We start from the raw sequence: 12,708 nt of genomic DNA, 5'->3' as shown, positions 1-12,708 counted from the left end.
AGTTACCACTGTCCTAAATGGGTGTAATTAATACAAACATGCAATAATAATGTCAACTGCTCCTATTATATTTAATATAGTTAAACATTTAAATCAAAGCTAATTTACCCAATTTACCCATTACTTTGTCTCCCCTTGGTGTCCAGGCCGGTCAGAGGAGAATGGATTTGAGTTCGCTCCTGGAGATAGAGGGACAGACCGTGGACGCAGGGGTAGGGGCAGAGGTGAGTAATACTATAATTTAGGCATACGCTGGCAGACGCTCTTACCCAGAACCACTTACAATAAACAAGCAATACTGAGCAGTGAGTGCAATTAATGTGTAATTGAATGCACTGACTCAGGATGCAATTGCGTGGTGTTGGACAATTGGTGTCCACAAATTGCGTGGGATAAAATGTTATATTATCCACAGGTACAGACGAGGTGTAGTTGCCACAGCTGCCTACATCCAAGCAAGGATGACTCAGTAAAATATTGTAGTAGGGTTGGCACGGTGTAGAGATTTTCCTACCAACTAATTCATTTTAACAACAAACTTACAGTATCGGTAATATCGGATGTGCATATGCATAGCCTGCTTTAATTACTTTTCATTCATTGTGGATGTGGTGCCGTAGCTAGTCTGCTTTAATCACTTAAACTCTACTAGTATATACATAGTTGACCGGAGTCCCACAGGGCTCACGGTGATGTCAAATTCGCCGTTTCACATCCATCACCATTGATAACATGGAAATGCTATTTAAATGATCTCTTCACATCGAAGTAATGGTATTTTAGGTTCATAATAGTTTCCCTCAGATGAATATACTTACGGTATCATATTTTGCATGTATTTTTGTCTACTGTGCTCTAAGCAGGGTAGTAGCTTTTAGAGTACTGCATATGTTTGCTGGCAGCACATCTATTTGTGTCTGCTGGCAATTATCGCATATGGCACTCTACATGTGTGGAATGCCCTGGGTCCCTGCAGCTGCTTGGTAGTTGGGGGGAGGGTAGTTTGATAGAAGTTAGAGTAGATGAACAAGAAATGAGCAGTATTTATGAAATTTGGTAGGTGGAGTAAGGAATTGTTAGAGCGTGAGTGACAGCTATTCCTGAGTTGAGCTTATTTTAAAGTCATTATAAAGATTTATTTTTTAGTACAATAGACATGACGACATGTGACACAGGTCATACTGGATTGCATCTAGGTCTGTGTCTTATGTGCTACAAATATGAATTGGCTATGCCAGTTACAGTATCACAGGGGGTCAATCTGATGTCTGTATGGTTGAATAATCAAAATTCTTGATTGGAGTGCAATTTTATCTTGCACAACAGTGACAAATTTAATGATCCTTTACTGTATCCGAATGCCTAAGCAGGTGTTTGTGTTTGAAGGTGTGATGACAACTGTTTTCTGTCACCCAGTCTTGAACTCAAGTCTCCATGGTGGTGGACTTGAACACCCTTCACCCCCAAATGTGTGTTTTGTAACTGCACACCGACCTAAATAGTATGTTAAATGTGTGCACTTCAGTAATTTATATAGTGTTAGCTACAATTAAAAAGGGTGTGTGTGTATATGTGTGTGTATAGATATATATATATATATATATATATAGTACTTGAATGGTAAAAAGAAGTGGGGAAACTAATGTTGGTTACTTGGGTAGCTTGAGTAAGTTAGATGGGAGATCTGCGATGGGACATGCTTGATGAGATGATGACCTTGTTTGCACTCGAGACTTAAAAAATGTCTGAAAAATCCCAGACAGCTGAGGTCATTGGGTGCTTTTGTTTTGTGTCCTCAGCGGTAGGGGGTCGTGGCACTGGCAGAGGAAGAGCAGCTGTTGGAAGCAGGTTCGCCTCCCAAGCAATGGGGTGAGTAAAACTGTGCATTTTGTGTTTGAGAGAAAAACTCTTAAGCCTCTAATTGTGTGTGGAGATAATGATCTGAAAACTTTGATTTGAGAAAAATAATTATCTGAATTAGGGCTGCACAATTAATCGAAAATTGTTTTAATTTAATGGCTGACATTTATGTAATAATCATGACGCTTAAATATGATCAGGTCTCCTCATCATTATACAAGGTTAATATAACCAGAAAGCTGGAGGACATTACATGGCATGACATTACAAAAGGACATTACATGGCATTTTCCCACCAAAAATCATCATTTCCAATCATGATGAATTATGTGTGTGTGTGTGTATATATATATATATTTATTTATTTTCACCCCAAGATAATAATTTTAGCCATAATTGAATTGTACAGCCCAAAGCGCTGTTCATACAGAGCACATTAACTACAACGATATGAGCGTCCACATTGTTGAACGATACATTCTGTAAACAGTTGCACCAAACATGCTGCGCAGTCTAACTGTGTAAGCCTGTGTCAGAGCCCACACGGAGGGGGGAGAGATCTCCTTCTTTCAGTGGAGCTGAAAGGCTCAATAGGATATATGGATAATCTGACTTTGATTATTTATTATAAGGTGGCAAGATAGTTTGTACCAGCCAGAATGCCAGCGAGCCTACCAGCAGTGTTGGGGATAACGGCGCTACACGTAACAACGTTTCTGCAACGGCATGTTTTTTTGGGTAATGGAGTAACCTAACGTGTTAGTTTTGCAATTAGAGTACTCGGTTACTTGGTTACCTTTTGCAAAATAATGGCGTTACATTTAAGAATTATATTTCCCTGTTCTTTCTGTTGCCACAAAGGGAAATCCATCCAACGCATTTGCGCTGTTTCCTGAATGAATGAGCTCGTCTCTGTCAATGGCGATGTGCATGCACAGTCCTGGGTGTTACACGAAAATCGGTGACCGATAACTTGCAGTTTGTGGTGATTGCGTAATCATTCTACCATATTCAATGGGTCACCACTTATAGTGTGACACGCGGCTACGGTATTACTGGTCTTGTTTACATTCATTTGTCGCTCGTGTGCAACATGGCAGAGATTGAGAGAAGGCTGAGAGGTTGCCCTTTATACAGTTGTGGAAGTATTCACACTATTTTTGAGCGGTGTAGCCGCTCCTATAAGTGGGGTTGGGAATTCGTCTTTCCCTGTACTGTGATTGGCTGACTCTATTCACACCCTTTTTGCCGTACCGTGATTGGCTGACTCTATTCAGACCCTTTGCTTTGATTGGCTAGCGAGACGCATGATGAAATAATAACCTCTAAATATCACCACGCACTTCAAAAAATCCTTTTTGAGTGGTGCCAACCACTCTTATATCTGACTTTGTCTGTGTGTCTGTCCGGGTGTATGTCCAATAAACAAACATTGATGACAACATCAATACGGGGCTCATCAAAGGCACCACTCTCTTCACACAGGGTGTGATTTCTTTTTTTGTGAGCTTCCATCACTGTGATGACCACTGTTGTTTCTAAATAACAGCGCTCACTTCACACTGGGTGTGATTTTTAGCGGCGCTAGCCGCTCTATCCCTTTAGGCATAGAGCGGATCCTGCTCTATACCTGACTTTGTCCGTGTTCACCGTCAACGTTCTAATTGGTCAGACCCGTCAACGTTCTGATTGGTCAGACCCGTCAACGTTCTGATTGGTCAGACCCGTCAACGTTCTGATTGGTCAGACCCGTCAACGCTCTGATTGGTCAGACCCGTCAACGTTCTGATTGGTCAGACCCGTCAACGCTCTGATTGGTCAGACCCGTCAACGTTCTGATTGGTCAGACCCGTCAACAAAGTGATTGGTCAAGCTTCACGTGACACATGGCTATAAACACATTATAAACACATATCGATGACATAATGTATCAAAGGCGCCGCTACCTTCACACAGGGTGTGATTTTTGGATTTATTGGTGAAAATAGGAGAAAGTCAATGCAAATAAGCCATGGTGAAGCCCAGCCAGCATACCTCCATGCAACACTGGTGGTCACTCCATTAGGCTGCACTCTTGATTTCATGTTTACCAAACTTTCTTGCAGGTGGGTTTTAATCGTTGGTAACACAAAAATAATCTAAAGAGTTACTTTTCTCAGAAGGTAATCCAGTAACGGAATACTTTTTAATAGCGGTAATCCTGTAACGTAACAAGTTACTTTTAAAAGAAACGTTACCCAACACTGACTACCAGCTAGTGTTAGCTATTCATAATAGTCTCGAGATGATCGAGGTTGACTGAGACTGATTTCACACCAGATATCCTGATATATGTTTAATGGATTTTGAAAATTGCGCTGAAGGTGATCCAAACTATATCGTTCACGGCTAATGTTGTCATTACTGTAAGTAAAATGTATTTGTAGAGCACCTCTCAGAGTCACTAAGTGCTTCACAATAATAAAAGTAAAACATGTCAGTAATATGAGAAGACAAAAAAATAAAAAAAAATAAAAGCATCGGCATTTAACCAATCAGCCGGTGAAATTCAAGAAATCAATACAGGATATGTTACAACACAATCTGTAATCATAAAGGGTTATGTAAGGGTCTGCTTGAATAGGTTAGTCTTTAAAAGTATTTTAAAAATGTACACAGAGGCCACAGTTTTTAGGTGGAAGGGGAGATAGCCATAGCCTGGGGGCGAAACTCGCAAAGGCTCGATCACCTTTAATTTTTAGTCTTGTGGGAGGAACAGCCAGCACATGGCCAGGCACATGGAGGCGCCTGGCCATGGAGGGTTCTGTGTGTGATTACAAAGAATCTTAAAATGTATTGTATAATTGACTGTGGTTGTGTGGACGCTGCCATCCACTTGAGTTAGAACAATCGTTCTAACTTAAGTTAGATCATGCTCGATCTGAGCAGCGCTTGAGTCTGAATTTTCAACTTAAAAATGTATTAGTTATTTTCTTAGTATTCATTTAGACAGGGGTGTCACGGTTCTGAAATGGAAAATGGTTACAGTTTGATCTAACACTTGAAATGACTGAAATCATGAACACAAGGCCGTGATTCTCTTATTGAGAAGCAACCACAACATTTTAAGTCGAATCAAATCCTGTCCCTTGCTTATCTTCACCCGATTCCAACTTTTTCCTACTGACCTTTCCCTCTTTCTTCTAGGACCTTCAACCCAGCGGACTACACGGCTAATTCAGGAGCGTCGCGCCAAGACACCTGGGAAGTGGATGGAAATGAGGCTGTTGAGGGATCTGGTAAGGGGGTGTACTCAACAACACCCAATACCCAGGCATTGGGTGTTTCATTTCAGTCACAGTTGTATTTGGGGGGGGGGGGGTATATTAAATTAACCGTAGAGTTCTAGGTTAAAGTGGCTGGATGAAAGTACATTTTAAGATTGAGTTGAGGGAAGGTAGGGGAAGTAAAGAGCATGATGTAATATATTCACAACACGGCAGTCAGCTACAGCACAGCAGTGTTTCCCCTATACGCATTTACCAGTGGTGCACTGTTGAATGTCTCTGTAAATTATTAATTATATGTGACGTGTTGTGAGCTTGTATTTCGGATTTTCGGTGAGCGACAGCATTGTGCTAAAAGTATGAACTGGGCTTTATTCTGCATGGTCTCCTGTGACACGGCTCCTCCTAGGGGTAATGCCTTTCTCATGGGTCACAAGTTTCAATATTACATCCACGACCGTCCGCTGGTGGTTGTTCATTAGCATGGTAATGTAGGATGCATGCATGCCATGTACACATTGATGGTGAGTTGGCATAGTAGAACAAGGCAATTTTAACAACTTGGCAGCTAATGTATTTTTCGACTAGGTCTATTTTGACTATTTGCAGAACGACGTATGCTTCATATTCAGGTCAAAAACTTTGTGTTTATCTGATCATCTTAGCATATTAAATCAAGTTACAACAGTAGATTTGTTAGTTTAGCAAGAAAGCAACACTGTTGCACGACGGAGTATATATTAAGCCTGATGTTACAAATGTAATCATTTGAATGGGAATGTGGAAGGAAACATCTGTCAATTAACATTTGGAAGATCCATAATGATCTTGCATACAAAAAGATAGAAGCCTCTGCATTGCCCATACGTGGGTTTTTTTGCCTGGCGGAGTTCCTCAGGGCCATTGTGTCTCTGTGACACCTGTCAATCTCATACACATGACTTCTTATTGAGGGTGAAAAATAAAAAGGCAGATAAGTATTTGCTGCCGCAACTTCATCCTAGGATAAACACTGCACAATAATGATACAGAGAGATAAGTGATGCTTTACTTTACCGTTCGCATTAGCAGTGGATCAATCATAGTTATTCTGAAAAAGTGGAAGAGTGTCAGTTGTGTCTGAACAACATGGAACTTTTTTTTTTGGTACATTACTGGGGCATTTTCAAGCCTTTATCTGATGGTGACTAATGGCAGGAGAGAGAGGGATGGAAAAGGACAAGCAGCAAATGAGCCTAATGGGACTAGTGGAAAGCCTCATGGACTAATCAAGGGTCTGCAGTAGGGTTGGGTACCGAAATACGGTTCCAAGTAGGAACCTAATAAGTAATGGCGGGTACCGGGTACCCATCAAAAATATGTAATTTCAGTTCTGCATATCGGTTCCTACACGCGATAAAAGCCGTTCAAACAAAGGCGTTTAGAAGTCCTGCACAAACAAAAATCACAAATCCGGTAAAGCACAGTTGTAGGGAGAAGTATTCATCAGTTGTCTCTCAGTATGGAGGAGTGTAGAGCTGCTGCTTCTCTCTGAGCCCACTCAGCCCAGCCACATTCCTCCCCTCACTCACCACCGTCTCAACTGATGTAGTGAGGAAAGAATATAGCCAGCCCTGCAAACTTTGTAACCAAGCCTATTCGGTTTTCGGCCAAGTGTTTCCTGTATTCGGTATTGGGTTTCGGCCACAAATTTTCCATTCGGTGCATCCCTTTTAAATAAACATTTGACCAATTATTTTTACCAATATGGAACCGGAACCGGACTCGTAAAAATCCTAACGATACCCATCCCTAGTCTGCAGTATTGCATCCCTCCGCCCAATAAGTGCTGTTGGTACCAAAGTACCTACCCCAGTGCGGTAGCTAAAAGGGTTAGGGTTTCTGCCTGGTACAGGTCAGTTGGTAATGGAGAAGGTGAAAAAGGGTTCCATGCCATCTTGTATCATAACCTTGATGTGAAGATGCACCAGAAATGGAACATTGTCTGCAATTTGGGTTCAAGGTCCTACTACTTATTTGCAACTTTTAGACCAGTAAGATTTAATGCTGAAGACATATCGAATCTCTTGCTTTGGGGTCATTGTTTGAATTGCTGTTTTCTGTCTCTCTTAGGAACATGGAGAGGAAATCTGGAAGACTGGGCTTCAGAAGACTGGAATGAGGATGTAAGATGATCCTTAATTCTGAGCAGTATTTTTGAGAGATGGGTTAAATTTACAATTGAATGGGGAGATAATGATGTTTCAAGTATATGTCAAAAACCTTTTTGGAATAATCAAATTTATGAATCCTTGTATTTGAAATATACTGCTCAAAGAAATGTAGGGAACACTTTGATCCCTTAATTATTTTGAGTTTTCATGAACTGTGTACATACTGCTAACAAACTGCTCAAAAGAATTAAGGGATCAAAGTGTGCCCTTAAGACCCCTACACACGATATGATGTAAGATATTTGACCCTATTTGTCTGTCGGCGAGCTTTTTTTGCTGATCGCCGACAAAACCACCGATATGAGTCCATATCGGGCGTTCCTCCGCGAGGTGTTGGTCGTGCAGTGTGTAAGGTACTCCGAGAAGAAACACCCCAATAAAGTACGGTTGGCGAGGTGTTCCCGACAACTTTTAGAATTCAAACGTGTTGGATATTTGGGGCTATCGGCCCCGATCTAGTGCACGCTACAGCCAATGAGAGCACATTACAGCCACGCACCGTGGCTAGTCCTCCCGCATAGAACCGCAATATTACCGTCCAGAGCCTGCTCGACGATGGGGCTGTTTAATATAAGAGAGGAATAGGGCTTGCAGACAGAGAGAGAAAGAGAGCTGTGTGTCACGCACATATGTATCTCAGAACAGTATTGCCAGGTTTTGCGAAAGAAATAAGCAACCAGGTCTATGAAAACAAGCCCAACAAAAGCGACTATAGGCTGCATGAGCACTTTAAACCTATATACAAATAGAATAGCCGATCTACATGCTCACAACGCGTCGCAGCTATTTTCAAGAAAAAAAACATTAAGAAATAAAGCCAAATAAGCAACTACACTTTGGAAATCTAAAAAGAAACGCAACCACCAATATTTTTTACAAGCAACTCGCTTATAATAAGCGGACACGGCAACACTGCGTCTGATCTGAATTGCACCCTGGTTGACTTTTGAAACGTTTGTTTCAGAGAGGGAGAGAAATACAGAGACATTGAGAATTATTTAATGTCAATCATTAGCGTCCTGTCTCGGTCTCGCGCATATACATATCACGGGAGACTTTCACGTTTTCGTAAAAACAAATGTATGTATTGGGTCGGGATCACATCGTGGTGAAATATCTTGCAATCAGTGAACACCTGTCGCCAACCAATCAATCGTGCGAGAATCACAACGATATATTTAGCCCGATTTCAAGAGAGAAACTCGTGAAATACTTAACGATCTGTTCACTCGCCGACCATTTCAAATGTCCGGCAGTGTGTAGGGGCCCTTAATTATTTTGAGCAGTGTAGTTCTAGAGCTTGATTTGGCCTTCAGAGAGAGAGCTTTTACTTCCAACGCAGTATTTGACAGATCAGACATGATTATTTGCCAACATGTCTGCTGATATTAGTTCAGTGAATATCAAAAAAGTAAGACCTGTTCTATCTACGTACCATTTTACTAGCTGTGTTTTGTAGCATATTCTTAACTCCCAAGTTGAAGTTGGTAGACATGGTGTCTTAACATATCCAGCCATGCCATTCTCATTTCTCTTTTTCTCCTTCAGTTGTCTGAGACCAAAGTATTCACTGCCTCTGCTCCAGTAAATCACATCACACCTGGACACAAGTAAGGGATGCTTACAACAATGCACGCAAGCTAAGATAACTTCTGGCATTTGGACATTGTGCTAATCTGTTCCGTCTCTCATCCACAATCTTTCTCTCTTCTTGCAGCATGGACCTGTCCACCCTGCTGCCCAAGGCAGTTGAAGGGTCTGTTGACACAGACTTGGTGGGCATAGTAGATGGCCCCTCTGCTGAAGGTTTGGGCCAAAGCCTGGTGTTCACCAACTCCCACCACAACGGACGCACTGCAACACACAGCTACGCACACGCCGCCGCCAACAGCTACGCCCACGCTGCCTCCGCTGGTACCAACTACGCACATGCCGCACTGGTGAGGGCAGAAACGCATGTATTTACAATATGCATATGGACATTATGCAGTTCCACAGATGGCTATATTCATTAGGGATGGATTTTGGCAGGGCCCTCCCAGTATGATATGATTTGATTTGCTTAGCAGATACACATTTTGACATAAAGTATCCTGGTACGATTTGTTCTGCGTTTACACCACTTCCGTTCTACTTCCTATCACAGCTTTGTTTACGTTTGTTCCCGCTCTCGCCCCCCCGCCCACTCGCGGCCCCAACACACATTTAACACACACACACACACTTGACTAAAAAACGGTGTGAGACTGTCAGGCCCCCGAGTGTGTGGGGGGCAAGAACGGGAACCAACTGTACGAGCAAAAAGAGGGACGCTCATGACGTCTGTTTACATCGGCGTGAGCCGACGTGAACCATGACGACACGTTTTGAAGTTTCCCCCGTTTTGTATTTACATGGAGGCGGAGCGTTTTTCAAAGATTTTCACTTTGGAAGGGGGTTTCACGTTGTTACGGTTTCAACCCCCGAGAACACCGTTGCCGTCTAAACGGAAGGGCACGGTGGCGCAGTCGGTAGCGCTGTCGCCTCACAGCTAGAAGGTCCTGGGTTCCATTCCCGCTGGGGACGCTGTGGGCGCTGGGGGCGTGTCTCCTCCTCCGCGTCATCAGCGCCCATACCCTAGGTGGGGTTGGCGAAAGGGCCCACTCTGTGTGGAGTTTGCATGTTCTCCCCGTGTCTCTCAGGGTAGTTGATACCCTCACAAAAACATGTAGTAATCCTGGTCACTAAACTCCTCCCCCATGACTGCCGGGGCGCCTGATGGAGGGGAAGGGAACTGGTTGGAATAACGTGTTCCTTCCACGCGCTACGTCCAACCAGGGAAACTCCCTCCTGTCAAGTGACAAGAAGGTCAGTTGGCTCTCATGCATTGAAGGAGGCCAGGGCCGAGCTCATGCCTCCCCTCACCTCCTAGGCTGGTGAGGGGAGTGTAGTGCCCAGGATCACTTAGAAAATTGGCACCGGGTGAAAAATAAGGGTTACAAAATCGTGGGATAAAAAAATAAACGGAAGGCTCATCTGATATTTTATTTTGCCGCTTTCTCTAGAGACCGTTGTCGTCTAAACAGGGCCTCAGTCTCTCTCTCCTGTCGCTCGCTCTCTTGCGCTCTCCCCCTCTATTGCCTTCTGTAGCACTTTGAGATTTCTTGCAAATGTAAAGTGCGTTATAAATAAAATCCATTATTATTATTATTCTATATTCGGACTATACGCAAGTATGGCGTTGTGTGTGTGGAAGAGACTGCTTATTATTGTGATCTTTAGAAATGCATCACCTATCACTGATAGTTATACTGTGCTTGTACTATATTCAAATTAAATCATCCATAACCTTTAATAAAACAATGATTTTAAGTCCACAGAAATAATGAATTTATGGCACATTTGTGCCCTAAAAATTACAATATCAAAGGCCAAATGGGCTTGCCTCTAAAATGACAAAATTCCAGTCCTGGCTGCTACTAATGATTATTTTCATTATCGATATAATGGAACGTGCCTGCCTTTCAAATGCTACCGAATTGTGGACTTACTCCCATCCATCTTGCAGATATTGCAGATAATCCTTTTCTTTACGACGCTGAGGCCCGGAGGGTGAAATGCTCTCTGATGCGATGCGTTTTGTGCGTAGGGTGGTGCCAATGTTGTTGATTCCAACTTTTGCTTCGCGGTTGTTATTGCGCATGTGAAACTTAGCAGATTGTAATGAAAGCGAGATGATGCATTCTTCCTTAGCTTGGCTACCGTTAGTGAAGAAAAAAAAACTGTTAAAGTGGAGAAAACCCTGTGATTCGTGGCCGATGTATTATCGATGACCAAATTAGTTGGCAACAAATTTCTCAATACATTTTAATCGATTAGTTGTTGGAGGCCTACTATGGATTGCCCAGAAGTACTTAGCCTTGTCTTTAATTGAAACTCAATCGCAGGAGAACATTCAGATGTTTTTATACTGATGTTGGAGAAGAATTATCACCACCATTCTTTTCATTTTCTCATCGCTTTCTCCTTTGTTTTTCTTTCCACCCCAGTCTTCGGTCCTGGGGTCTGGTTTCGGCCCTCTTAGCGCGCCTAAACCCGTCCCATCCTCCGACATCAGGATACCAGAGCAGCTCAATGGGCCACGACTTGGCCAGAGAGCCAATCAGACATTGGTCACTGCTGGCAACAGCAGTGCTACAAAGGAAATCAGGCCTCCCTCGGTCCAGAGCCCCGCCCCCATCTCCTCTTCCCCCTCTGCAGACATAAAGTCTCAAAGGGTGGAGAACGGTCCTGTTACTGCACCTCACTGTAAGTTTTTTTTTTTTTATTATATCCTGTCAAGGCCAAAGTACTAGCGTCAAACCCATGACCCCTAGGTCACCTAAGTGTTTTTTATGTTTGTTTATTCTTCGCTACTACCCGGAAGTAGCGTTAAAAACTACATTAGAAAATCACATGATTCACTGTCCCACTGAAGCACGTCATACTCTTTCAAAACATTCCTGAGATTGCTTAGATTTTGTTTCATTTTTTATCAGTGTATTGTCAATAAGCTTATGCTATGATAAATTACATCGCTTTAATGTTGCATTCCTCCTCCTACAGTGGAACTGAAGCACCAGCCAGAGCCATCGGCGGTGCTCAGCCAGCTAGCTCAGAGGCAACAACAGTCCAACATGATTCTTCCCACTGTTGACCCCCATGTCCTGCCTCAGTCGCACGCACCTCAGGTCCCCACACCCCCAGGTAGGGATAATGGATAAGTAGCACTTTTATTGTTGTTTTATTTTATTGTCAGGCAAGAGGCTAGCACCAATATTCACCCTCATATTTGTATTTTCCTCACTAGTTTGAATGTTCTATTGGATTAATCTGGTGATAGAGAATGTGACCCCTGCAAACCCTTCTTCGTTTGACCTATTTTCACTTCACAGCAGTCATTTTTTGAACACCAAAGTAGTGATCGTTATGAACCCAGTGCGGTATAGTGAACTGAATCTACCTCCCTCAGGTCATGAGTTCTCCCTTCCTCCAGCAAGAGACGGGGTCTCCCCAGGAGTGAAGCTGTCGGGCATGGAGCCCCACATCTCAGAACCCCCACTGCGGCAGATGAAGACACAAAGGCGTAGAGTACCTCCCATGTCAAAAGTAAGGTCCGCTAATGCCTAAAGTAGCATGTTTGCCGGTTATACTGAGATTCTTTATGAAATTGTCTAAAATGCAATACCCACAACAAATTAGCAAGCACTCAACATTCTTTCATTAAATGACTACAAAGCAGTGAAATGGGCACAAAACATTACCACATGTAATATAAAATGGAAGTCTAGTGATGGAACTGGATCAAAAATGGCCTTGTGTTTATTGTCCTCCATCACACATTCTGTTAA

The 12,708-nt window shown here is 42.8% G+C and overlaps 1 protein-coding gene across 6 annotated transcripts in view; it reads left to right on the top strand.

The window, feature by feature from the left end:
• The window catches only part of LOC311044201 (ubiquitin-associated protein 2-like), a 36,027-nt gene that overhangs the window by 8,272 nt on the left and 15,047 nt on the right, over positions 1–12,708 (top strand). For all 6 annotated transcript variants that reach the window (XM_084055637.1, XM_084055636.1, XM_084055635.1 and 3 more), the window contains exons 6-14: positions 147–224; positions 1,800–1,869; positions 5,047–5,138; positions 7,239–7,291; positions 8,888–8,949; positions 9,057–9,279; positions 11,368–11,626; positions 11,924–12,064; positions 12,330–12,466. In XM_084055637.1, coding sequence (XP_083911763.1) covers positions 147–224; positions 1,800–1,869; positions 5,047–5,138; positions 7,239–7,291; positions 8,888–8,949; positions 9,057–9,279; positions 11,368–11,626; positions 11,924–12,064; positions 12,330–12,466 — 1,115 coding nt within the window. The remainder of the gene's footprint in view (positions 1–146; positions 225–1,799; positions 1,870–5,046; positions 5,139–7,238; positions 7,292–8,887; positions 8,950–9,056; positions 9,280–11,367; positions 11,627–11,923; positions 12,065–12,329; positions 12,467–12,708) is intronic.

This window comes from Gymnoscopelus microlampas (genome assembly GCF_963454915.1).
Source record: "Gymnoscopelus microlampas genome assembly, chromosome: 4".
NCBI lineage: Eukaryota > Metazoa > Chordata > Actinopteri > Myctophiformes > Myctophidae > Gymnoscopelus > Gymnoscopelus microlampas.
Note: the sequence above shows the minus strand (reverse complement) of the source record. Positions and strands in the feature narration are given on the sequence as shown.